The sequence below is a fragment of the Lotus japonicus genome, chromosome 6, assembly GCF_012489685.1.
Source record: "Lotus japonicus ecotype B-129 chromosome 6, LjGifu_v1.2".
Taxonomy (NCBI): Eukaryota; Viridiplantae; Streptophyta; class Magnoliopsida; order Fabales; family Fabaceae; genus Lotus; species Lotus japonicus.
Window position 1 is genome coordinate 10610826 of NC_080046.1, and position 24315 is coordinate 10635140.

General features: G+C 36.8%; 4 protein-coding genes across 7 annotated transcripts; all 4 read left to right on the plus strand.

Moving 5' to 3' along the window:
• The first annotated feature begins 13775 nt into the window (after window positions 1–13775).
• Window positions 13776–16404, plus strand: LOC130724495 (putative F-box/LRR-repeat protein 9). 4 transcript variants are annotated; one of them, XM_057575730.1, is made up of 6 exons: window positions 13776–14144; window positions 14296–14324; window positions 14505–14810; window positions 14909–14994; window positions 15217–15560; window positions 15721–16404. In XM_057575730.1, exons 5-6 carry the CDS (start codon window positions 15220–15222, stop codon window positions 16226–16228), a joined length of 849 nt encoding a protein of 282 aa, XP_057431713.1. In that variant the 5' UTR covers window positions 13776–14144; window positions 14296–14324; window positions 14505–14810; window positions 14909–14994; window positions 15217–15219; the 3' UTR covers window positions 16229–16404. The 4 variants fall into 4 exon arrangements, with proteins under 4 accessions (XP_057431713.1, XP_057431714.1, XP_057431716.1 ...); XM_057575731.1 differs by lacking the exons at window positions 13776–14144; window positions 14296–14324; window positions 14505–14810 and having other exon boundaries at window positions 14896–14994; XM_057575733.1 differs by lacking the exons at window positions 13776–14144; window positions 14296–14324; window positions 14505–14810 and having other exon boundaries at window positions 14903–14994; window positions 15143–15560.
• Window positions 16405–19804: 3400 nt separating this feature from the next.
• Window positions 19805–20794, plus strand: LOC130724884 (putative F-box/LRR-repeat protein 23). The gene is made up of 2 exons (XM_057576154.1): window positions 19805–20142; window positions 20248–20794. Exons 1-2 carry the CDS (start codon window positions 19805–19807, stop codon window positions 20750–20752), a joined length of 843 nt encoding a protein of 280 aa, XP_057432137.1. The 3' UTR covers window positions 20753–20794.
• A 1046-nt stretch (window positions 20795–21840) lies between these two features.
• LOC130724885 (F-box protein SKIP19) lies at window positions 21841–22340 on the plus strand. The gene is made up of 2 exons (XM_057576155.1): window positions 21841–22175; window positions 22325–22340. The coding sequence occupies exons 1-2, from the start codon at window positions 21841–21843 to the stop codon at window positions 22338–22340; spliced, it is 351 nt and encodes a 116-aa protein (XP_057432138.1).
• On the plus strand, window positions 22199–23636 carry LOC130723883 (F-box protein SKIP19-like). Its single transcript, XM_057575029.1, has 2 exons — window positions 22199–22818; window positions 22955–23636. The coding sequence occupies exons 1-2, from the start codon at window positions 22790–22792 to the stop codon at window positions 23397–23399; spliced, it is 474 nt and encodes a 157-aa protein (XP_057431012.1). The 5' UTR covers window positions 22199–22789; the 3' UTR covers window positions 23400–23636.
• Window positions 23637–24315: the final 679 nt, after the last annotated feature.

The window sequence follows — 24315 nt, forward strand, 5'->3', positions numbered from 1 at the left end:
CAATCATAAGCAAAAACTAATAGAAATATAAATAATAATATTAAATTTTGTAATTATTTATTTTATTATAATTATTACTTTGGTCCACTACATGATCCAACAATTTTTCATCCTTATATGCATCTCTAACTTTCTTAATCCTAAAAATCATTTTTTCAAGCTTCAATATTTATTACTTAAGAGCAGAGGTAGTTTCTTATGCTTGTCTCCCACGATCTTCCCAAGCTACGGTTTCTGCCCCAGTAAAACATTTGTCTAACACAAAACAATATAGTAATATATAAATAATAAATTTATTGGTAGTACTTACTAAGGCGGTGGTGGGCGGTAGAGAAATGAGGCATAAGTAGTAGTGGGGAACACGACATTCGCACTGTTTGGTTCAAAGGAGGGGAGTGGAGGGGAGGGATTTTAATGGAGGGGAGGGGAAGGAAGGGGAGGGGAGGGGAGTGATTTTAATTAGTTATCTTGTTTGGTTCAAGGGAGGGGAGGGGAGGGGAGAGACATTAATTATTTACTTATTAAAAGAGGAGGAGTTTTATAATTAAATTACTTTTACACCCTTTGTGTATTTACTAATTATTTAAAAAATAAAAATAAATTATAAAATCTGTGTGAGAAAAAATTATATTAAAAACACAATAAATATAAAATAATGTATCAACGTTGATTATTAAAAAAATAAAGAACAGTTTTTTATCAACGTTGCCAACCCTTTAAAAAGAGGTTGCTAACGATAAAATAATAATATTGTTATCAACGTCAAGAAGATTTGAAAAAAAACGTAAAGAAAAATCACGTAAGTTACAGAAACATAAAAGAAACAAGATAAAAAGTGGAAGAAGTTAAAGAACAGAGTCCGAAGTGAGAATAACATAAATTAGAAGATAGAGAATCTGATAGGATACCAACATAATTTAAATAATTGATAAGGGTATTTTAGTCATGTAAAATATTTCCCCTCCCAATCCCCCCACTTTTGGAGGGGACACAAAATTGAGTTAGGAGGATTTTGGTCCCCTCCATTCCTCTCCCCTCCCCTCCTAAAATTTGAACCAAACAAATTCAGTTTTAAAAAACCCCTCCCCTCCCCTCCCCTTCCCTCCATTCCCCTCCAACCAAACAATAGCTTAAGTGTCATTGAAGGAATGTGGAAGTGTTGAAAAATTTCATATCTAGGTAATTTAAAATCCTATTTTATGTTAGTGATATTTTATTTTTAAAAGCTATCTATCTGATATGATTTTATTTCAAAACCCTTATCCTACTTTTAGGGATTCTGTTTTACAATTCAGTTTTTATAGTTGATAAAAACTTTCTCCACTCCCATTACACGTTCTTTATTTTTTTTTCTCACGTTGCCTATTTCTCTGGCTGCACGTTGACACAAAAGCTTTACAAAAAGGAGTCCTGATACAGCTTTCTAGACCCAGAAAAACAGGACATACTATTGCCTTCTTCTTCCCCTAATTTTCACTGGTTTTCCATTAATCAATATTCAAAGAGCACTGTTTGTTCATCTAGTTCAGGGATCTATCGCTGCACACGACAGATTCAACGGGTTGACGTATCTTGGGAGAGGAGCGCATCAAGTTCTTAATCTACCCAGTACAGTTGGGGCGTTTTCTCTCTAAGGACAGCGCCTAGCGTGCTTCAACCCAGGCTACTCTGAACTCATTCTCTTGTTATTTTAATTATAGGCTTATTTGTCTGTTATGTTGCATTGCTTGTTTCCTGCCTTGTCTGTTGTCTGCTGGTTTTCACGTGTTTAGTTTCTGTTTGTGTTTTCCACTGATCAATTATTCTAACATTCTTAGAGAGAAAATTTTTAATTCTGTCTACATCTTTTGTGTTTTGTTCTGTTCAAAATGTCTGCTATGGAAATGCTTAAGGCTATGTCTAGCAAACCTGAAAAATTTAGTGGTGAAAATTTCTATTGTTGGCAACAACAAATGAAATTTTGGCTTACTGAGTTGAGTCTGTTCTCTGTGATTTCTGGTTCTAAAACTGGAAAACAAACAACATCATCATCTAAAGAGGTTGTTGAAATTGATGGTACTAAAACCCTGCTAGTACTAAAGAGGATGCTAATGATGATGCAACAGATAAAGATATCTTGTGTCATGGTCATATTTTGAGTGCATTGTCTGATAATATTTATAAAATATTTTGTCATACCAAAACTGCAGTTGAGTTATGGGAAGCCCTTGAAAAGAAATATGGTTCAGCTGAGAAAGGGTTAAGTCGTTATTCTTGTGAAAAAATGATTGAGTTTCATATGGTTGATAAGAAGTCTGTGTCAGATCAAATCCATGAGTTTGAAAATATTGTTTATGACATGAAACTGAAAGGAATTGTTTTGCCTGATGTCATGCTTGTGACCTTCATGATTTCAAAATTGCCTCCTTCTTGGTCAGATTTTGCTAGAAGTTTGAAACATAAGCCTGAAGGTTTTACTTTTGATGAGTTGCTTATCTGTCTGCGTATTGAGGAAAAACATCGTCTTTCTCAAAAGAATTTGCAAGCTCTAATTTTCAAGCTAAAGTCCACATGGTTGAAGGCTCTAGTAAATCCTCTTCAAAGTCCTTTAATAGGCATGGGACAAACAGATATAAGTCTTTCAAAAAACCAGCTTTCTCTAAAAATAAAGACAATGCTCCTAATAACAACAATAGGCATGTGGCTAAAATTCAAGGGAGTGAGACCTTTTGCTTTATATGTGGACGAGCGAATCATGTTGCTAATAACTGTTTTCAACGTCGTCGTCAACCAATGTCTACCCATAAGCCTGAAGCCAATGTTGTCTCTGTGGGTGCTGCCTCCAATTCCCTATCTGACAGGTACCATGTCACTGGCCCAGAGTTAAACTTTGTTTTTAACTCAAATGATTGGTTTTTAGACTCTGGAGCTAATGTTCATGTGTGTACTGATAAAAAATTCTTTTCTTTATACCAGGAATCAAGTACACGAACTGTGAGCATGGGGAATGAGAGTGTAGCACATGTTGTTGGAGAAGGCCAAATTAGTTTAGAGTTCTCTTCTGGAAAGAGTCTTGTTTTAAATGGAGTTTATCATGTTTCTGATTTTAGGAGAAATTTAATAAGTTGTTCCTTGTTAGTCAAACAAGGTTACAAATTTGTACTTGAGTCAAATAGAGCTGTTATTTCTAGATTTGGTGTTTTTATTGGTAAAGGATACACTTGTGATGGTCTGTTTAAGTTGAATGTTATGCCCTTTTCATCTAATAAAAATTCTGGAAATTCTTCTTTGATTGTCTCCAATGTAGAGTGCACTAATTATTGGCATGGTAGGCTTGGACATGTTAATTTGAATTCTGTAAGAAGAATGATGCTACTTGATCTTATTCCTAAGATGTCTGTTGATGTAAAACAAAAATGTGAAATATGTGTTCAAGCGAAACAACCTAGAAAACCTTTTAATAAATGTGTTGAAAAGGAAACTAGCTTGCTTGAATTAATTCATAGTGATATATGTGATAGCAATGATGTTTTAACTCGTGGTGGCAAAAGATATTTCATCACTTTTATAGATAACTTTTCTAAATATTGCTATGTGTTCTTAATTAATCATAAAAGTGAGTTGTTTGACAGATTTAAAACATATAAAGCAGAGGTTGAAAATCAGTTAGAAAGGAAAATTAAGGTTCTTAGATCTGATAGAGGTGGAGAATATGCTTCTACTGAAATGAGTGAATATTTTGAAATGCATGGTATTGTTCATGAATTTACTCCTCCTTATGCTCCTCAATCTAATGGTGTAGCTGAAAGAAAAAATCGAACTTTACTTGACATGGTAAATTCTATGCTTATAAGTTCAGGTTTACCTAAAAATTTGTGGGGTGAAGCTTTACATTCTGCTTGTCATATACTTAATAGAATTCCTTATAAAAATTCTGATAAGACACCTTATGAGTTTTGGAAAAATAGAAAACCAAATCTGAAATATCTCAAAGTGTGGGGGTGTCTTGCAAAGGTCAATGTTCCTATTATCAAGAAAAGGAAAATAGGACCCAAAACTATTGATTGTGTCTTTGTTGGATATTCTTTGCATAGTACTACTTATAGATTTTTGGTTATAAATTCTGAGATTTCTGAAATTTCTAACAACACAATTATGGAATCACGTGATGCTGTGTTTTTTGAAAATATTTTTCCAATGAAAAGTAGCTTATCTAGACCAGTTGATGAGTGCTCTAGTTCTGGTTTGTCCTGCAGTAATGATGCTAATATAGATGTTGAACATGAACCTAGGAGAAGTAAAAGGACTAGAAAAGTTACAGATTTTGGTTCTGATTTTTGCACACTTTTACTTGAGGATGATCCTAAAAATTATAGTGAAGTTGTTAGATCCCCGGAAGCTCCTTTTTGGAAGGAAGCTATAAATGATGAAATGTACTCCCTAAGAGCTAACAAAACTTGGTTCTTAACTGATCTTCCCCCTGGTTGTAAGAGTATTCGTTGCAAGTGGATCTTTCGTAAAAAACTAAGGACAGATGGTTCCATTGAGAAATATAAAGCTAGGCTAGTTGTTCTTGGGTGTAGCCAAGTAGAGGGTGTTGATTTCTTTGATACTTATTCTCCTGTTTCTTCTAAGATCACTACCATTAGAGTTTTAATTGCTCTTGCTTGTGTTTTTAATTTGAAGATTCATCAAATGGATGTTAAAACTGCCTTTTTGAATGGTGATTTAGAAGAAGAGATTTATATGAATCAACTGAAGGTTTTGAAGAACCTGGAAAAGAGAATAAAGTTTGCAAACTTGTTAAATCTTTATATGGCTTGAAACAAGCTCCAAAACAGTGGCATGAAAAATTTGATCAAGTTATTCTTTCATATGGTTTTCAAATTAACAATAGTGATAAATGTGTGTATGTGAAAACACTTGATGATGGTGAATGTGTTATTTTGTGCTTGTATGTGGATGACATATTGATCTTTGGGAGCAACTTGCATGTTATTGAAGATGTAAAATCTTTCTTGTCTAGAAATTTTGATATGAAGGACCTTGGTCCTGTAGATGTTATTTTGGGCATTAAATTGATAAAGAAAGATGATGGCATTGTTTTAACACAATCACATTATGTTGAAAAACTGTTAAAGAAGTTTGATTATTTTAATGTCAAACCTGTTTCTACACCTTATGATCCTGCTGTAAAATTAAAGAAAAATACAAAAGAAGGTGTTTCACAACTTAAATATGCTCAAATTATTGGTTCCTTGTTGCATTTGACAAATTTCTCTAGACCTGATATTGCATATGCTGTTGGTAGATTAGGGAGATATACTCATAATCCTGATGAATCTCATTGGACTGCATTAGAAAGAGTTTTTAAATACCTCAAGGGAACCATTGATTATGGCATTCATTACACTAGTTTTCCCGGTGTTTTTTTTTTTTTGAAAGATGAAGGAATATCTATTAATGACCACAAAAAACCCCTAAGGACAACACCCTCAGGGAGAGAAGATAACCCAAAAAAACGAGTTATCTCAACGATCAAAAGAGAACCCAACTAGGCCGAAAAAAGGAACAAAACCGGGTTAAAAACCAAACCGTACAGCAATGGAAAAACCAACAACACACCCAAAGAAAACCCAAAATATAGCCCGGAAAACTACACAAATCAAGCATTGGAGTGATCCTCGTACACCTTTTCCAACCCCCGGATAGCCTCTAGGTCGGTTCCCTCAAAATCAAGCCCCAAGACTTTGCCGAGAAGCCACGACTTTTTCGACCGCGTAAAGTACGGGCCACCGCACGCCGGAAGAGATGCCGACGCTGCCAAGGGAGAAAAGCCCTCAACATCATCCTGCACCTCCACGCAAGCCAGAGGCTGAGCAGCACTCACGCAGGAAGGGGGAAACTTTTTGGGACGGCCACGCCGACGAGGCTGGAGAGCAGGCTCCACAGCAGACAAGACCTCGACAGACACAGAGCCAGCGCCTTCCACCCCCCTAGCAAAGGGCACCGCCGAGGAAGGAAGAGGCCCTGGCAGAGCCAGCATGTTCTCCAGAAGTGAAGAGGTCCCAACTGCGACTGAACCAGCATCTGAGGAGGCGGAAACGACAGGCTTGGAGCAAACCCAACATCCACCACTCCAACGAGCCGGAGGTAGATGCAAGAGAGGGAGAGACCTCACAGCCGCCAAACTCCAAGAAGCCAAGGACACCGACAGAAGAGAGGGAGCAGGAGGAACTCTAAAGCGAAGACCAGAAGAGAGGATTCGATTCCATCTCCCAACCGAGAGGCCAAGGAGAAGAAAAGACAAGCCATTCTCCCAGAAACCACGCACGTCTGAAAGATTTGCACCACCCCACTGTGCTACATCCTCATCAAGCGCCTCATCAACATCTAAACCGTCCCTGTGCCACCACTCCTCCCGAGCCACATCCAACGCCAACCTACCAACAACGGCATCAGACAACCCTTCACCTACCTTCGCATCACCACCCAAATCGGAGCTCAGGCAAGAAATCTCTGGGAAGAGTAATTTATCCGGAAGCCTCGACAACCCTTCAGTCTTCCAACCAACGCCACCAAGCATCCTAACCTCGTCCTCTGGAAAAGGAAGCAGACCACTAAGCTTCCTCTGCCCCAAGACCGCATCTCGCCAAGAGAGAGCAGAAGCAGGGGACCTCTGTTCCTGACCAGGAGCAACCTGATTCCCCAGCCCACGAACGAGTTTTCCCGGTGTTATAGAAGGATTTAGTGATGCAAATTGGATTTCTGATTCTGATGAAACTAAATCAACAAGTGGTTATGTTTTTACTTTGGCTGGAGGTGCAGTATCTTGGAAATCTGCAAAGCAAACTATTATTTCACGTTCTACTATGGAAGCTGAAATTATTAGTTTAGATACTGCTACTAATGAGGCTGAGTTTCTAAAAAATCTGTTATGTGATTTGCCTTTGTTAAATAAGCCTATAGCTCCAATTTCAATGCATTGTGATAGCCAATCTGCTATAGCTAAGGTTAATAGCAAAAATTTCAATGAAAAGAGAAGACATCTTAGAGTGAGACATAAATCTATTAGAAATTTGATATCTCATGGTGTTATTTCTCTTGATTTTGTCAGGTCAGAAAACAATCTTGCGGATCCGCTTACAAAAGGCCTGACACGTCAACAAGTACTTGAAATGTCGAGGGGAATGGGACTAAAGCCCATAAATTAGTCGCAACAACGGACACCCGTCTCCAAATTAATGGCGATCCCATGAAAGGAGTTCAACGGGTAAGAACGAAGTTGTTTGCTGATTATGGTACACCAAAATATTTATATGACGGAGCTGTTCCGTGTCCCATTCCTATGGCATGGTGTACTTTGAATTTTAAACTGTGGCAATTTCAAGGTTGAGGTTGGAATTACCTCTTAATGGACCCAATGACAATGGTTTGTAGGGGTGATGGTCACGGATCACCCTTTGAGGGTTCACCTAGTGAGTGTGGAGGTGGGGCCGCCTTTGTGAGATTTTGGGCTTATCTCTAAGTGACACTCACGAAACAAGATACATGCGCAAGGCCGTAACGCGCAACCACTGATGAGAACTTTGAATGAACAACTATATTGTATGTGCTGTGTTCTTAAGTTTGGTTTTAGTGGATATGGCTCAAGACAATCAAGTCTCCATATCTACTCAAGCGGAGGTACATATGCACTAGGTGTGGGGCTCAAACCCGGAAGGTTCCTCATGCTGAATATACAATGTCATGTGCTCTTTGAATGTTGAAAAATATTTCTGGATTTTAAATTATGTGGGGGATTGTTGGAAAATTTCATATCTAGGTAATTTAAAATCCTATTTTATGTTAGTGATATTTTATTTTTAAAAGCTATCTATCTGATATGATTTTATTTCAAAACCCTTATCCTACTTTTAGGGATTCTGTTTTACAATTCAGTTTTTATAGCTGATAAAAACTTTCTCCACTCCCATTACACGTTCTTTATTTTTTTTCCTCACGTTGCCTATTTCTCTGGCTGCACGTTGGCACAAAAGCTTTACAAAAAGGAGTCCTGATACAGCTTTCTAGACCCAGAAAAACAGGACATACTATTGCCTTCTTCTTCCCCTAATTTTCACTGGTTTTCCATTAATCAATATTCAAAGAGCACTGTTTGTTCATCTAGTTCAGGGATCTATCGCTGCACACGACAGATTCAACGGGTTGACGTATCTTGGGAGAGGAGCGCATCAAGTTCTTAATCTACCCAGTGCAGTTGGGGCATTTTCTCTCTAAGGACAGCGCCTAGCGTGCTTCAACCCAGGCTACTCTGAACTCATTCTCTTGTTATTTTAATTATATGCTTATTTGTCTGTTATGTTGCATTGCTTTGCCTTGTCTGTTGTCTGCTGGTTTTCACGTGTTTAGTTTCTGTTTGTGTTTTCCACTGATCAATTATTCTAACAGGAAGGGCCTGAGAGGGATGAGGAGGGAGGGACCGAGGGAGAGGTAGACGATGATGGAGAAGGACAAGGGATAGGGTAAGGGAGAAGAAGACAGTGATGGTGGCAGAGGATGAGGAGGGATGGGCCAAGGGAGAAGAAGAGAGTGACAGAAGCAGAGAAGTAATATGTTGACGGTGAGGATGGCGGGGGAGATGGAAGAAGTTGACGGTGAGGGTGATAAAGGAAAAGGGAGTGGACCGATGGTGAGAGTGGCAGAGGAGAATGGAGGGGGCAGACAATGAGGGTGGCGCAGTGGAGAAGGGATGAGGATGAAGGAGACAATGTGGAAGTTAGAATCTAGAGAGTGAAGGATAGAGAGACATATATAGAAAGCAAGACGGAGTAATCAATTTCGCATAGACTTGGTCGACGCTACACTTCTTATCCTGTAAAATGACCCACACTGGCAACTTAGAGTCTTGCACCTTCAACCAACGCTAAACATGTGAGTGCATTCGCTACTTTTGTCGATGATTTTAGCATCTGCTGAAGGAGACTCTAATTTGTAAAAAGTCAATGCAAACTTGCATCAGCTTACCATATGCTATGTTTAAACGAGTTTTATATGTTTTTGATGATTTGTGTCGGCTAAGCTATGGCTATCAATTCGAATTTGGTGTTGGAGTCGTGGCTGATGCTAATTTCGGACTCTAAATCAAACAATCCTTGTAACATTTCCGCCTTCGTGCTTTCTCAAAGCTTCCCCTTCCCCCTCTAGCAACGGAATTGACATTATGAAATGACCATTGAGAAGACATAATTGAAATTCCAACAATTTGGTTTGCCTTATTGTTTGCATCTGACCAGTTGAAATAAAAACGCCTTCAGATGGTCGTTGTTACATGGTAAATCATTAAATGAACCAAAATGAAAAGTTGTTCATGTTTTTAATTGAATAAGGAAGTAAGAACTTGAACCCGAACAAAGCATCTCCTCTTAACAAGAAAGGGAAATGCTCTACAAGCTAACTAGCTTGAAGAACCTAACACTATATTCTATATATGTCATGAAATATGTCCTTGTGTTCTACATGATCTTCTACTCCAAAAAATTTCAAGGTCGTGTTGATCTAACAAGCCTAGTGATAATGTTAAGGCATGAATATCTTCAGAGAAAGGAAAGCAAATGCTCCCTGTGAATTGGAAAGAGTATGCATGGTGAACTCTTTCTATCGAGTTGTTGGATTTTCTTTCCCATTTCGATGGGAATTGATCGGGGAAACCGACCAGGGGGTGTTGATAGAGGAGGAACGACGAAACTTCGGTGAGGGGTGGCGAGATGATGGTCTTGACGGTGCTCCATTGTTTGTTGTGTCCGGGAGGGGTCCCAGCAATGACACTCTGACGCTCAAGTTAGAACGTGGGTTAAAGGGAGTGAGAAATAGGGATAGATGAATGTGTACCTTAAGTTCTCCATGACTTGGCTTTTATAGAGTTTGGGATTGCGTGGTTCGAGGCAGTCATGAGTGCCTAGTACATCCTCGAGCTCTGTGTCTTTGTCTATGTTGCTGGTCCATAATTACTTAGTTGGTCGGTCGGAGTTGGCCATCCCTAGTCTTGGACGGCTGAGGAGACAGCACGATCGACCCGGGGGAGGCTACGCATGCTCCATTTGGGAAGCCAAATGATTTTACACCTCTATTAAGAAACCGTTTGTATGAGTTAGGTGCCAGTGTCACTGATTATAAATAAATGTATGAGCACATAAGACACAACTCAAACAAGACCGCATAGAAGTTTCTTTTGCATTGCAATTGCAAGATGGGCTCATCTTTTTCAAAGGCACCAGAGCGCAAGTCATGTGTGCTATGTGTGGTAGAACGACTTTTGCAAGGCCCTTTTTTTATGTGGCGCACGCCTCAGGGTCACACTACATTGAGTAACACTGATGATGATTATCCTTCTTCCACTGATTATGATTACGATGATGATTATGACTATGACTATGTTTATGATTATGATTATGATAATGATGTTTATGAAGGTTATTATGAATTCTGTTAAGACGTTGAGCCATGGACTGAATTTGATGAATGTTATCTCTAGCATTGATGTAGTACTAATGGATGCTGTTGGAATTTGATTACGATGATTTTTAGTTCATATGTTCTTCTCTAAGGAAATGTCCAATGTTGAATGATCCATGTTCGATGTTATCTTCAGGAGACTCAAAATGTAATGATGCTATTCTAAAGGGATTATTTTGTTAGAACACATTGGATTGGACCCCTCCTATTTTATCTTTTTTACTGTAGTATATATAATTCCAAACAGTTGGCGTGTTTAATTATTTGAAAATGACTTATGCCTTTTTTTTTTCTTCTTCAATTAATAGTTTCATGTTTTCTCGTAGTTAATTTTCTTATTTTCTTTGTATATTCATATTGTATAAGTTCGCCTCTAATTAGCATATTTGCTATTTCTCATTTGTTAGGCATATTCCTCACTGCGTGCTTCAGTGCTTAATTGGTTAACATTAATTTTGTGCGCTGTAATCGATCATGGTTATATCAACATCATGGTTACCATTTACCTGCAGGTTTATTCTAAAGGAAAAAATAAGCAAATTAACCCTGTAAAATTTGGTTCGTGTGCAATTTAATCTCTTTTTTTTTCGAAAAAAGAAGAATAACATATCATAAATAAAGAGTCAGTACAACCACAAGCTTAAAAAGGCAAACACTACAAAAGGGCAAAGATGAAAAAGAACAACTACAGGAGTCTAAAGAAAAGATAAAAAAGGCAAACACTACAAAAGGGCAAAATACATAAAAGAGCATCAGCTACTCGTCTAGAGGAATAAAAGAACAAAACATAACAGCAACTAGGGGTGTACAAGACCCGGCCCTACCCGCCAACCCGTCCCGGCCCAAGCCTTTAGGGCCGGGTTGAACCCGACCCGATCATTAAAAGAGATCGGGTTCGGGTTGATCTTTGAGTTACCCAACTTCGGGTAGGGTCGGGTTCGGGTTGACACTCGGGTCACCCGGCCCGTCCCACATATATATTTTATAAAATTTTAATTTGTTATAATGATTAAAATGTGATACATGGTGCTCAAATTTATCTTACCATGTAGATGAAATTAAAATGTTTAACATTTACCTTATGAATTAAATAAACGTTGGTCAAACTATTGACACTTTCATGCTCTAACAAGAGAAAATCATGTGTGTGTATTATGCATATGTGAGACAAGTAAAGAAATGATCAAATAAAATGTAAACCTCTCAAGTGCAATAGATTATGAAAGAATTGGATTCTTTCAAGTTATTTCTTCTAAAAAATAGTTCCAACTTATAACTCTTTTAGTATGTTATTATCTTTAAATTTTACAATTAGTATCAAATAGTCTTAAACTTATTGTCCCTCGGGCCAACCCGGTCTCGTCCTACATAGACCCGTCCTAAATTGGACCCGCATAATGTCGGGTTGCTTCGGGTCTAGGGACGGGTTAGGGTCTATGAATTGACCCGATCAATATTTAGGGCCGGGTTAGGGTTAACCAAAACCCGTCCCAACCCGTCCCTTGTACACCCCTAACAGCAACTGGCAGCAATTTAATCTCTTACATTAAATTAAGTATATATGTATATTATTGACCACTTTTTTCGCCACTTCCTTAATTTCTCTCTCTAAGATCCTCTCAACCCTCTCTCTATCACCGTCCAGTTTTAGAGCTTCTTGGGTGGCTGTCGCGCCGCCTCATGCACGGCGGCAACCCCAACCCCTTCTAAATGTATATTTAATTAGCTCATAAACTTTTCCAAATGGGTAAAATAATATCCATTTTTATATTTCTGTTAATATTTACATAATTTGTTAATTACTATTATTGTTAATTCTTATACTCCTTATGTTTTTGGTACATTGAAAAAACTTTTTATTTTACAGTCAAACCAAACATATATCATTCATCATAAAAAGAGGGGGAAACTCAATCGACTAATAAATTTGATCTAGACCAGAAAGATCCTCCTCAAACCATACATTATCTACGGAAGAAGAAAAACATGTTTGAACATAAAATGAGCAGCTATGGTACATTGACGTCTCACATAAACAAGATAGTAGACATCCAAACTCTCCAAACTCTGTATGAACAACCTACATTCATCCATAATATTATGCAAAGGTGATGTAATCTGTTTCAAAGATAATCTTTGTCGACAAAGATAATATTTGTCGATCAAATTCGTGGCTCACGAAATAGTGATAGACCATTTTCGACACCATTTTTGTGGCAGTTCTACATTTTTGTGGCAGTTCATATTTTCTCTTCATTTCCTACTTTATGGAAGTCCTAATTAAACCACCACAAAAATAGGTCTCCTAAGTGGTCCAATATTATACCGTGGTACGTGCATCAGAATTGTTTGTCAATCCCCAAATTATACACAATTGAACTGTCCACTTGGAACACACGCACTATGGTGGGGCTAATTTGATTAAAGGGTTGATGACAAGCAGCAAGTAGGCATCCCTAATCGACTCTCTTGTTTCTATTTATTTTACGTCATGCAATTTTTTCTGTAATATATTCCTTTTAATGATACTATTTTTTTATGCATCAGGAAATTCTTCTAGTGATACTATTGCAGATATCAAATAAAATTTCCTTTTATTTATTATCGCCACAAAAATATGTAGCTTGCTGGACCGGTGACCATATGGGAATTGGACTGCTGACCGGTTCAACCAGACTACTAACCGGTTCAACCAGGAACTGGACTTTCGACCAATTCAACTGAAAACCAGACTACAGACCGGTTCAATCGAGAATCGAACTACTATCCGGTTCGATCAAGGTCTTGAACCGGATACTCACAGAACCGGTTATTGAACCGGAGATTCAAAAGTTTAGAGTTTTGGAGAAAAATAAATGAATTTTTTATGGGAAATGAATTGATCATGTGACCTTGAGGAAGCAAAAAGCAACCTTTACCACTATGCCAACAACATCTTGGTTCAAAAATGTGTGTACTTTTATATATATATTTGTTGTAAATTTTACACGATATAATAGCTTGTGCAGCAATATTCACCAAGAATATTCTATAGCAATGAGCTTTTTCATGAATGTCACATCTATCTATCTATATCTATCTATCTATCTTTCTATTTATCTATATCTATCTATTTATATCTATCTATCTATCTATCTATCTATCTATACTATATATAAAGGGAGAGTTTTTGCAGTCTTGAGGATAAACCAGTCATTCAACAATTCATTGCCCATCAAATTAATTTTTAATATGGGTATTTTAGTAAAGAAGCACATTATTCTACAAAGATTGTTGATAAGGGTTGCAACGCTTCAGATCTGCACATCATCTTTCTTCCACCGTTTACTCTTCTGAGTTTCTCATTTTGTAACGCTTCTTGATGCTTTTCTTTCTTCCACTGTTTTGCTCTTTTCCATTTCTTATTTGGCTTAGAAATCAAATGGATAAAAGGAACAATCTTCAAGAGAAATTTCGTTACCTCTTCTCCCCCCTTACCCTAGCAGCGCCGCTGCTCACATGGGAGAGAATTGAACTCGATGGTGGCTCTGCGGTCCGGGGCGGTAGCCCGTTCCTGACCTGAGGCAATAGCGATTTAAATTTTAAACCATAGAGGTTGCAGGGCTCGGCGATATGAACACGGAGGCTGGGGAGCTCTGATCTTCAATCCGGTAAGAACAATCTTCTCCTCCCTTCGTTGCTTTGGAATTTTTCATTGTGGGATTTCATTTCTGTCCATCCATTTTCTATTCATTGTGTTCTTCTCCCCCGTGCCCCTTTCTTTTATTGTATCTAATCTTTTTTGGTATGTAAATGTTTCAGGTCCACTTTGTTCATGCTTTCAGTAGTAGGTAAGGGTTTTGATCTTAACTTCATCGCAAGTTTCTTCCTTTAATTTTCCCAATTTACTCTTCCTTAACTTCATAAATTTGTTTATGGCTTAATTGCAACTTTGGTCCTCGACGTTTACCAATGTCACGATTTTGGTCTCCCACCTAATTTAATTACGTGGATGGTCCCTGATGTTGTAGGTCGTGTGTAACGTTAGTCCTACCGTTTATTTCTTAATAGAGGAGACTTACGTAGACGTCCAGTTAGAGAGAGAAATGAGGTATGAGGAGGGAGGGAATCACGTGACCTTTATAAGCGACACAGAAGTTTCCAAAAAAGAAAACTAAACCTATATTCAAATTCAAAGCTCTGTCATACGCAAGAACACAGAACACTGCGTGAGAACAGTGGTTCAATCTCTCCCTTTGGCTCTGCCACCCTCTTGCTTCAACCTCTCCCTTTGCCACCATCGCCTCAACTTCATCTCTCTCCTTCGATTTCTGAAGGCGAGTTTCCTTTTCTCATCTTTGATTTCGAATCTGAAAATCTCTACGTTAGGGTTTTGTTCAGTCTGATTTTTTCTAATTTTAGTTTTCAATTGCAGAATATGGAATCTGAAGTTCAAAGTGGCAATGCTTAGCGGTTACCCTAGCTCCGAACGATTCAATCTAAAGTTGCCTCTTCAATCTGGTACTTCCAATTTTTTTTTACACTGTTGGTTGATTACTTGATTTGATGCATGTTATGCTGAACCTTGATTCAAAGTGTTAATGTATGTACCAAAAAAAACAAGTATTATTGTGTAGCATTATCATAGTCTCTTTTTCATAAATTGAAGATTTATCAGAAACTGTGTGACTATTGTTATCATCTGGTGTTCATAAAACAATCAACGGCGGTTCTGTCTGTTAGCATATGATGGCATCGTGTTTGAGATCAGGGAAGAAAGCAAAGCGTGAGAGCGCAACGGGGCCTAATTGGCTTGAACTTCCAAAAGAGCTAACAACAATCATACTTCAAAAGCTTAATACCATAGAAATTGTGACAAGTGCAAGCCCAGTGTGCTCTTTGTGGTGGAACATTTGTAAGGATCCACTCATGTGGTGCACTATTGACATGATCGAAGACTCCGACCATCCTAACCATAAATTGGAGAAGATTTGTCGCTATGCCATTGATCGAAGCTGCGGTCATCTGGAAGACATTAGTATTGGAAATTTTGCCACTAATGATCTTCTCAAATACATAGCTGATAGGTATTATTGTTTTATTTTCCATTTGCTTGTGCATGTTGTGTTATATATATTATGTTTTTGTTTTTTTAGTCATTAGGCATGTTGGTGCATCCATTTGGTGTGAATATCTACTAATTCTATTTCATTTATGTATTTTTCTTTATTTTTTGAAATTTTGCAGCACAAACCACCTCTATCGCTTGCGACTTCGAGAATGCAGGGCTATTTCAGATAAAGGATTGATTGAAGTTGCTAACAAGTTTCCAGTGTTAGAAGAGCTTGACATTTCATATAGCAATCTAACTAAGGATTCTCTGAAAGCTATTTGCCGATGTTGCCCTCATTTGAAAGCATTAAAATTTAACTCAACCGGAAACCTCTATGATGAGGTTGCGTTTGCTATTGCAGGAACCATGCCTAAGCTACGCCATCTACATGTTGCGCTAAACCGTTTCAGTAATGAAGGCTTGGATGCCATTCTTGATGGTTGTCCTCTTCTTGAATATCTTGACCTGGGATTTTGTTTTAATAAAACCTGTGTGACTAAAAGTTTGAGGAAAAGGTGTCCTGATCTCATATCGAAGAGACCTGGCTTTCACTTTACTTCCAAGATAATGATTTCTTCCAAGAAGATTATTGGTTGGACTCTGGTAAATGAAGAAAATATTTCTCAATTTAATTATGTATAATTGGCAGAGATTATTGGATGGGAAATGATTATTTTGGTTTTAGGACTGTTCTTTTTGGAAATGTTGATCACACTGAGTACTATTTTGAAAGGCATGGTTCTGTTGAAGATACTCCAATATCAATAGGGATTATTTTGTGGGAAGACATGAGTTCAGAAATGGTGTTATTTTATCAATCAGGTTGTGTATGCTTTCGATTCTTCTAGCTTATATATTCCTGCAAACGAAATCTTGGTTGCCATTTTTATTTGGTGTGGTCATTTTGGAATTTTTAATTAGCGCTGAACTTTTTTATGGCGTTTTGCAATTCACTTTGACGATTATTCATGAAAAATTTTCAAGGATAGGGCGAGAAGACATAAAAATGTCAGTGTTCATTTCTTTATCTCACTTTGATGGCAACTGTTTACAATGATTTTTGGTCTAGATAAGATAAACAAATGGAATAACAGGCACTACAAAAATTCGCTATTGCGGTTTTATATGTATGTTACGTCGGTCATTTCAACTGCCACAATCTTCTAAAATAATATGACCGTCATTTCTTATTAATGTCGCTTTAAAATGACATATAAATTTTTTATTTTACAAAGTAACTAAAATTTCATTTAGGGTTCTCTCGGTCTTCTAAATCTCAACCTCGAGCTCTCTCTCTTCTACCACCGCCGTCGAGCTCTCTCTCTTCTACCGTCACCTTCGATCTCGATCTTTCTCAATTTCAGTTTCCACTAGGGTTTCAGAATCTCACCATCATATCATCTTTGATCTCTCTTCTTCACTGCGTCCCGGTCTTCGATATCGCTTCTTCACCGCATTGTGGTCTTCGATCTTTCTTCTTCACCTTCATACGTGTATGGTTTTGTTCTTGTTATTTATTTTGATTCCAGCTTCGTTTGGATCTGGTTTTCTTACACTCCTTAAAGATTTTGATTCTAATTTCAGTGTCATTTTGATTTCCTCCAGATTCCACATCAAAACTTTTGTGGTGCGGCTCAAACCACGAAGGATGAGCTGAGTGAAGATCCATCAGATTCGCATAGATCCGTCAGATTCACTGAGTTAAGGTAATTTAAGTTTCTAGATCGAGCAGATTGTGTTTCTCTTTGAATGCATGAGTTTCTGGTGATATACAATATTTAAGGTGAATTTGTAACTTGCTTTGCTTTCTTTTTAGGAATCTTCTTTATAATTAAGTAGTAATTCATCCTGAAAGTTTGCATTGCTTTCTCAATTGATCTAAATCAGAAAATAACCAGGACTAGTGTCATACAAAACTAAAGATCTTTGTTCCAATTCAGTCATCATGATGATGGAAAGGGGACTGAATTTGGTTGAGGTGTTTTTTCACTGGGCTGAGAATTTTATACCAGGGGAACAATGTTTTCTATTGAAAAAATTGTGTCAAAATGGTAGATTAGTGGTGAGAAGCATGAAATTATTTTTATGAAGCTTGGTAGTTGGTAGTGTAAACTGTAAATTAAGTTGATTCTATAAGCAGTGTTAAAGGTAGTTCCATTTTTTCTAATATTCCTGAATGGAGACTGATGGGAGATCTTATTATTTAAGGGTAGTTCCATACTTAAAATTTGATGAATGTATTGAGCACAGGTTTCATTTGAATTGACAACTGAGGTGGACTTTGTACTGATTGACTTAATTTGCATGTATATATTACCTGGTATCATGATAGAATATTGGGTGGACTATGATCATCTATCAACTGTTGAGTCATTGTAAATATGACAAACTCCGTTCAATTTATGGTTTTTGTACATGTTTTGACTTATTTTCATTTTCGGTGACAAATTAATTGATGTTGGAATGAATGGATTGTAATGTAGTATTTGAAATTTTTCAAAGAACCCACATGATTTTTTTATCCAAATCTTTCTAAATTCCAATTAATGCTATTATAAGTATGTTACTATTTTCAAATTTAAATATAATCTTACTTGATTTTGCAAAATATTTTCATTCTTAAATGTTGTTGCAAGTATGTATTAGTTTCCCGTCAACAAAGTATGAATTAGTTTTACATTCAAAACGAATCCTATTCAATTATAAGAGTTTTATTTGTTGGAAGATCTTAAATTTCGATACTTTTATGTTTTAATTTGAAATATCTGTTATTATAATTATTTTATTTATTATCTTCAAATTCATATTATATATATATATATATATATATATAGAGGAGGGCTCAGTTTACACTCTTTTAAATCTTACACTCTTACACTAATTTTACACGTTGATCTAATTTTAATCTAATGGATGTGATATGTTTTAATTAGTAGGCATGTGACTTGGCCCTTACCCTCCGTCATCACCCAACAACAACTTCTTGTGGGTGGCGCCGATGGTGTTGAGAAAATGGCAACCGAGGAGAAATCATGAACCTTCTTTTACCACTTCGTCTCAAAATTTGTCTACCATGGCTGTTTATTTCCTATCTATATTGGCCATAAAGACATACTAAAATGTTCAAAATAAATCTCCATATCTGAACCTTAATATGTGTGCAGTCCAAAATTTCACAATCAAACAAATCCCACGCCGATCAAAGTATGTCCATTTCATATGAATTTAAAACATTTCAATTTTATTAGGGAAAAAACATCCAAAATCATTCAATTTTTTTCTTCTGTAACAACAAGTCATTTCAGACATTTCAGAATTGGGCAAGGAGAATGAAAGCCTATCAAACCAACCAAACTTAAACCCCCTGAGTCCCAATGCAATCACAACCCCAAATCTGCAAAATGGAAACCTCGTACATTGGAACCGATTTTAGTAATCAAGCGACGGTGGGTAGCAAGGAGCATGAGAAGGACGCTGTCTCCACCCACAACATCTTCGGCGCCGCTCACAGCAAGGCTCACGCAAGAGTCGTTGTTGGGTGATGAGGGTAAAGCCAAGTCACGTGGCTACTAATTTCACATCTGTTAGATTAAAATTAAATCAATGGTGTAAAATTAGTGTAAGAGTGTGAGATTTAGAAGGGAGTAAGCTGAGTCCTCCTCATATATATATATATATATCGTACTTGTTTTTTCTGAATGGAATCTTACTTTTTTTTTGAAACTAGGAATCTTACTTGATTTTACATATCTTATTATTAGAATACTTCATTTTCAATATGTATTTTTTTTCAATATGTCCTCGTAGGATAGCTCAAGTAGTAGGAGCTGTGGACATATGAGTTTGGTAGAAAGAGGTCCAGAAATCGATTTCTGGAGGGTGCAATTTATCTTTCGAATGTACCAAATAAGATATTTTAAATATCATTTTTATTATAATGATAATATTCCAAAACTCAATTTCTTTAAAAGAAGCTGTGCATTGCAAAAAAGTATAGCAAATCTTTCAAAAATGTATAAAAAATTCGAGTTGTTTCTCCCATATCTCTATCTCTATGAGCAAATAAAGTATCAGTTTATAAATAAAAATAAATCGATTAATTTGATATTTATTGTACATTTGGTTTCTGTAAATTGAAGTTTATCAGAAACCGTGTGACTATTGTTTTCATCTGGTTTTCAATCTTAGAATATTGAGGTCTCACTGTTGGTTAGCATGATGGCGTCGTGTTTGAGTTCAGGGAAGAAAGCAAAGCGTGAGAGCACAATGGGGCCTAATTGGCTTGAACTTCCAAAAGAGCTAACTACAAACATACTTCAAAGGCTAGGTGTTGCTGAAATTGTGACAAGTGCAAGTCAAGTGTGCTCTTTGTGGTGGAACATTTGCAAGGATCCACTCATGTGGCGCACTATTGACATGAGCGAAGACTCCAACCATCCAAACTATAAATTTGAGATGATTTGTCGCAATGCCATTGATCGAAGTTGCGGTCATCTAGAAGATATTAGTATTGGAAGATTTGCCACTAATGATCTTCTCAAATACATAGCTGATAGGTATTGTTTTATTTTCCATTTGCTTGTCCATGTTGTGTTTAACTATTATTCCTATTTCATTTATGTATTTTCTTTTTAAGCAAAGATTTTTTTGAAATTGTACAGAACAAACCGCCTACGTTGCTTCCAGCTTCAAAAATGCATGGCTATTTCAGACAAAGGATTGATTGAAGTTGCTAAGAAGCTTTCACAGTTAGAGGAGTTTGACATTTCATATACCAACCTAACTAAGGATTCTCTGAAAGCTATTGGCCGATGTTGCCCTAATTTGAAAGCATTAAAATTTAAGCCATACGGAGTTCTCTATGATGCGGATGCGGATGCGGATGCGTTTGCTATTGCAGAAACCATGCCTAAGCTACGCCATCTACAATTTGTTCAAAACCGTTTCAGCAATGAAGGCTTGGATGCCATTCTTGATGGTTGTCCTCTTCTTGAATATCTTGACCTGGGATTTTGTCATAATAAAACTTATTTGACATCCAAGAAAATCATATCAATGAGACCTGGCTTTCACTTTACTTCCAGGATAATGATTACTGATGGGTGCATGATTATTGGTTTTACTGAGGTAAATGAAGAGAATATTTCTCAATTTATCGATGTATAACTGGCAGAGATTATTGGATGGGAAATGATTATTTTGGTTGTAGGACATGTGTTCTTTTTGGAAATGTCTGTTTTGAACAGCATGGTTCTATTGAAGATACTCTAGTATTAATAGGGATTATTTTGTTGGAAGACATGAGATTAGAAAGGGTGTTATTTTGTTGCTCTCATTTTGGAATTTTTAATTAGGACGGAACTTTTTATGGCGTTTTGCAAATCACTTTGATGATAACTCATGAAATTTTGTAATTTTGTCAAGGATAGAGCGAGAAGTCGTAAACATGTCAGTGTTATTTTCACATCAATCTCAATTTAATGACGGTGTTTACTGTGATTTTTGGTTGAGACAAACAAATGGAATCCAAGGATTAATCTGAGAGCATGGTTTGGACTTTGGAGTACTTTTATCAAAGAACACAGATGAAGAAAAATGAAAATGAAAACATATCAAAAGGCAAAAGGAAGCAAATTGTATAAGGGAAAATTACAAATTGAGAGTGAATATGGGTTGCACAAATATGTGTCTATGAATTGTGAACCATAATTCAGTTTATCTAAGTCCTATGCATAGAAGAAACTACTAAGCTTTTTAAGGAGGAATTTACTATGCACAAGTAAAACTAACTTGTGCATAGTTACACCAAGCACTTTTGATCTATGGTAACAGGTTTTTTTTTTAAAAAATTACATTGATCCTAAACGTAACCTTCTAACTACATAGGTGCTTTCATCCGATAGTACTTGAATTTTTATTTTACAGAAGCCACATGACTTTCCATTCAAATCTTTTTCAATTTCAAAATAATGTTATTATAAGTTTGTTACTATTCTCAAATTTAAAGAGAATCTTACTTAACTTTACAAAATATTTTCAATTTCAATATGTTGTTACAATTTAACTTATAATTAGGGACGGATGAAGTAATTTGTAAAATAACTAGATTAATTTTAATTTTATTGCTGTACATCTCTATAAATTGAATGTTTATCCGAAACCGTGTGACTATTGTTTTCATCTGGTTTCCAACCCTAGAGTGATGAAGTCTCATCACTGTTAGTGTTCATAGCCATCAACGGTGGTTCTGCATGATGGCATCGTGTTTGAGATTGGGGAAGAATGACATGGGAGAGAGCACAATTGAACCAAACTGGCTTGAACTTCCAAGAGAATTAACAACAAACATACTTCAAAGGCTAGGTGTTGTTGAAATTGTGACAAGTGCATGTCGAGTGTGCTCGTTGTGGTGGGATATTTGCAAGGACCCTTTCATGTGGCGCACCATTGACATGAACTATTACAACTATCAAATCTATAAATTGGAGAATTGGTGTCGTTATGCCATTGATCGGAGCTGCGGTCATCTGGAAGACATTAGTATTAAATATTTTGACACGGATGACTTCCTCAATTACATAGCTGATAGGTATTGTTTTATTTTCTATTTGCATGTGTTATATATAAATTGGCTTATTGAGTCGTTAATTTTTAAATCTTTTAAATGTCATCCTTCATAATAAAAAATTTAATCAAAGTAAATCCAATTGACGATGTGTTATAAATATTGTTCAACAGTCCACAAGGTGAGTAGTCCCTGTAAAAAAAAAAATCAGAGTCCATCCTCATTCACAATCATCTTCTTCATCTTCCCATTCTTCATCTTACACCATAGCTCAAACCCAGAAATTCATATTTTTTCTATTCCACCTTCATATTTTTCCTCAACAACTCATGCATTTCTAAATAAGAATCCCGGAAACTCAATCTCCTTAATCTTCTTTGCCTACAATAATCTTCATCTCCAGAAAATCAAACCCTCAAACCCAAAATAGGAGCAATAAACCCAGAAAATCAAGAGCTGAAACAAAAAAATTCCAGGGATTTGGTGTCATTTGAAGATACAACACCAAGCTTGACCCTCATCGCCCACCCACCGTAGTTCAAGCCACCTTTAACTCTTTCCCTCTAAAAATTTCATTATCTTGACCATTAAAAGGTAACCACCTATTGCTTCGTCTCCATGTCTGAGACAATTGGTGGATGAGGCGACTACGGTTGGGGGGAAGAAGGTTGGGGAAGAGAGAGCTAGTATTTTATGCTGGGTTTGAGTGGAGCTAGTATTTCATTTATAAATTTAGTGGCTCTGATTTTTTTTTTCTTCTTTTGAAGCCTTATATATGTCATGTTTGCCTTCAAATTTTACAGCACAAGCCACCTACGTCGCTTGCGGCTTCCACAATGCGAGTCAATTTCAAATAATGGATTGGTTGAAGCTGCTAAGAAACTTCCACTGCTAGAGGAACTTCATGATATTCCATTTGGCAAACTAACTCAGGATTCTCTAAAAGCAATAGGCCGATGTTGCCCGCATTTGAAAACATTAAAATTTAGCATGAGCCAGTACGACATGTTCCTTGATGGGGATGTTTTTGCTATTGTAGAAACCATGCCAAAGCTACGCTATCTACAGATTCCAGGAAACTTTCTCACTGATAAAGGCTTCCATGATATTGTTGATGGTTGTCGGCTTCTTGAATTTCTTGACCTGGGATATTGTTATAATAATGATTTGACTGGAAGTTTGAGGAAAATGTGGAGTGATTGCAGATCAAAGAGATATGGCTTCGAATTGAAATATAAGATGTTTTAATAATTTCAGGTGAGTATCTTTCTTCTCACATTAGTCTGTCATGTTAGTTGGATTTGGGTAAATGAAGAATATGATGTATAACTTGCAGAGATTATTGGGTGTGAACGATTATTTTAGTTTTTTTTAGGACATTTGTTCTTTTTGGAAATGTTGGTCATTGGGTACTATTTTGAACGTCATGGTTTTGTTTAAGATACACAAATGTTAATTGTCATGCTATAAAGGAATTATTATTATCCGGCTTTTTCAGTATCCTCCCACTCGATAGGTAAGAGCTGACTTCCCAAGGTACTCTCGCACCAAAGGGATTACTTTTTTGGGTAGACATGAGATCAGAAAGCCTTCTCTTGATTGGTGATATTTTTTTCCTACCGTGAAGAGTTTATTGAAATCATAATAGGCCGAGATACAAGTTCTCTCGACAAAGAAGAACAAAACAGCCAAAGGAGGCAACCCTGGAGAGCGTTCGCCCACTCCTGTCAAACGAAAACAACTCAACAAAAACCTAGGAAAAACAATGAAACCAACCACGAAAACAAAAACATACCCAAACCAAAGACAATGGACACCTCAAGGGCGACCATACTTATTGTGATGGGAACGTTTGGGATGATTCACACATCCTCAATGGCCTCCTCCTCAGGCCTATCCCAAACAAGACCCCCATTTTACAGATGCTATCTTTGAATCTTCAAAGCCAATAAGAAAAAAACTGCCGGGGCAACAATGTCTCTGTAGTTGTACTAGTACATTATCTTTAAACCAAGATGGACGGTCAAAATAAAATACTTGTATAAATATCTGAAACTGCCAAAAGAGCCATGAAAATTTTCATTTTATTGCTACTTTTCTCTTTCTATAGTTACTCAATTATTTACTCCAAGAAAGAGGATAACAATTATTGGTCCATTGTAAG

Bases quoted from the DNA above. Each gene is read 5' to 3' on its own strand.
- LOC130724495 (XM_057575730.1), top strand. From the start codon at position 15,220: ATGATGGCATCGTGTTTGAGATCAGGGAAGAAAGCAAAGCGTGAGAGC. The intron at 15,561-15,720 runs GTATTATTGTTT...GAAATTTTGCAG, and splicing joins CTCAAATACATAGCTGATAG to CACAAACCACCTCTATCGCT.
- LOC130724885 (XM_057576155.1), top strand. From the start codon at position 21,841: ATGGCATCGTGTTTGAGATTGGGGAAGAATGACATGGGAGAGAGCACA.
- LOC130723883 (XM_057575029.1), top strand. From the start codon at position 22,790: ATGAGGCGACTACGGTTGGGGGGAAGAAG. The intron at 22,819-22,954 runs GTTGGGGAAGAG...CAAATTTTACAG, and splicing joins CTACGGTTGGGGGGAAGAAG to CACAAGCCACCTACGTCGCT.
- LOC130724884 (XM_057576154.1), top strand. From the start codon at position 19,805: ATGGCGTCGTGTTTGAGTTCAGGGAAGAAAGCAAAGCGTGAGAGCACA. The intron at 20,143-20,247 runs GTATTGTTTTAT...GAAATTGTACAG, and splicing joins CTCAAATACATAGCTGATAG to AACAAACCGCCTACGTTGCT.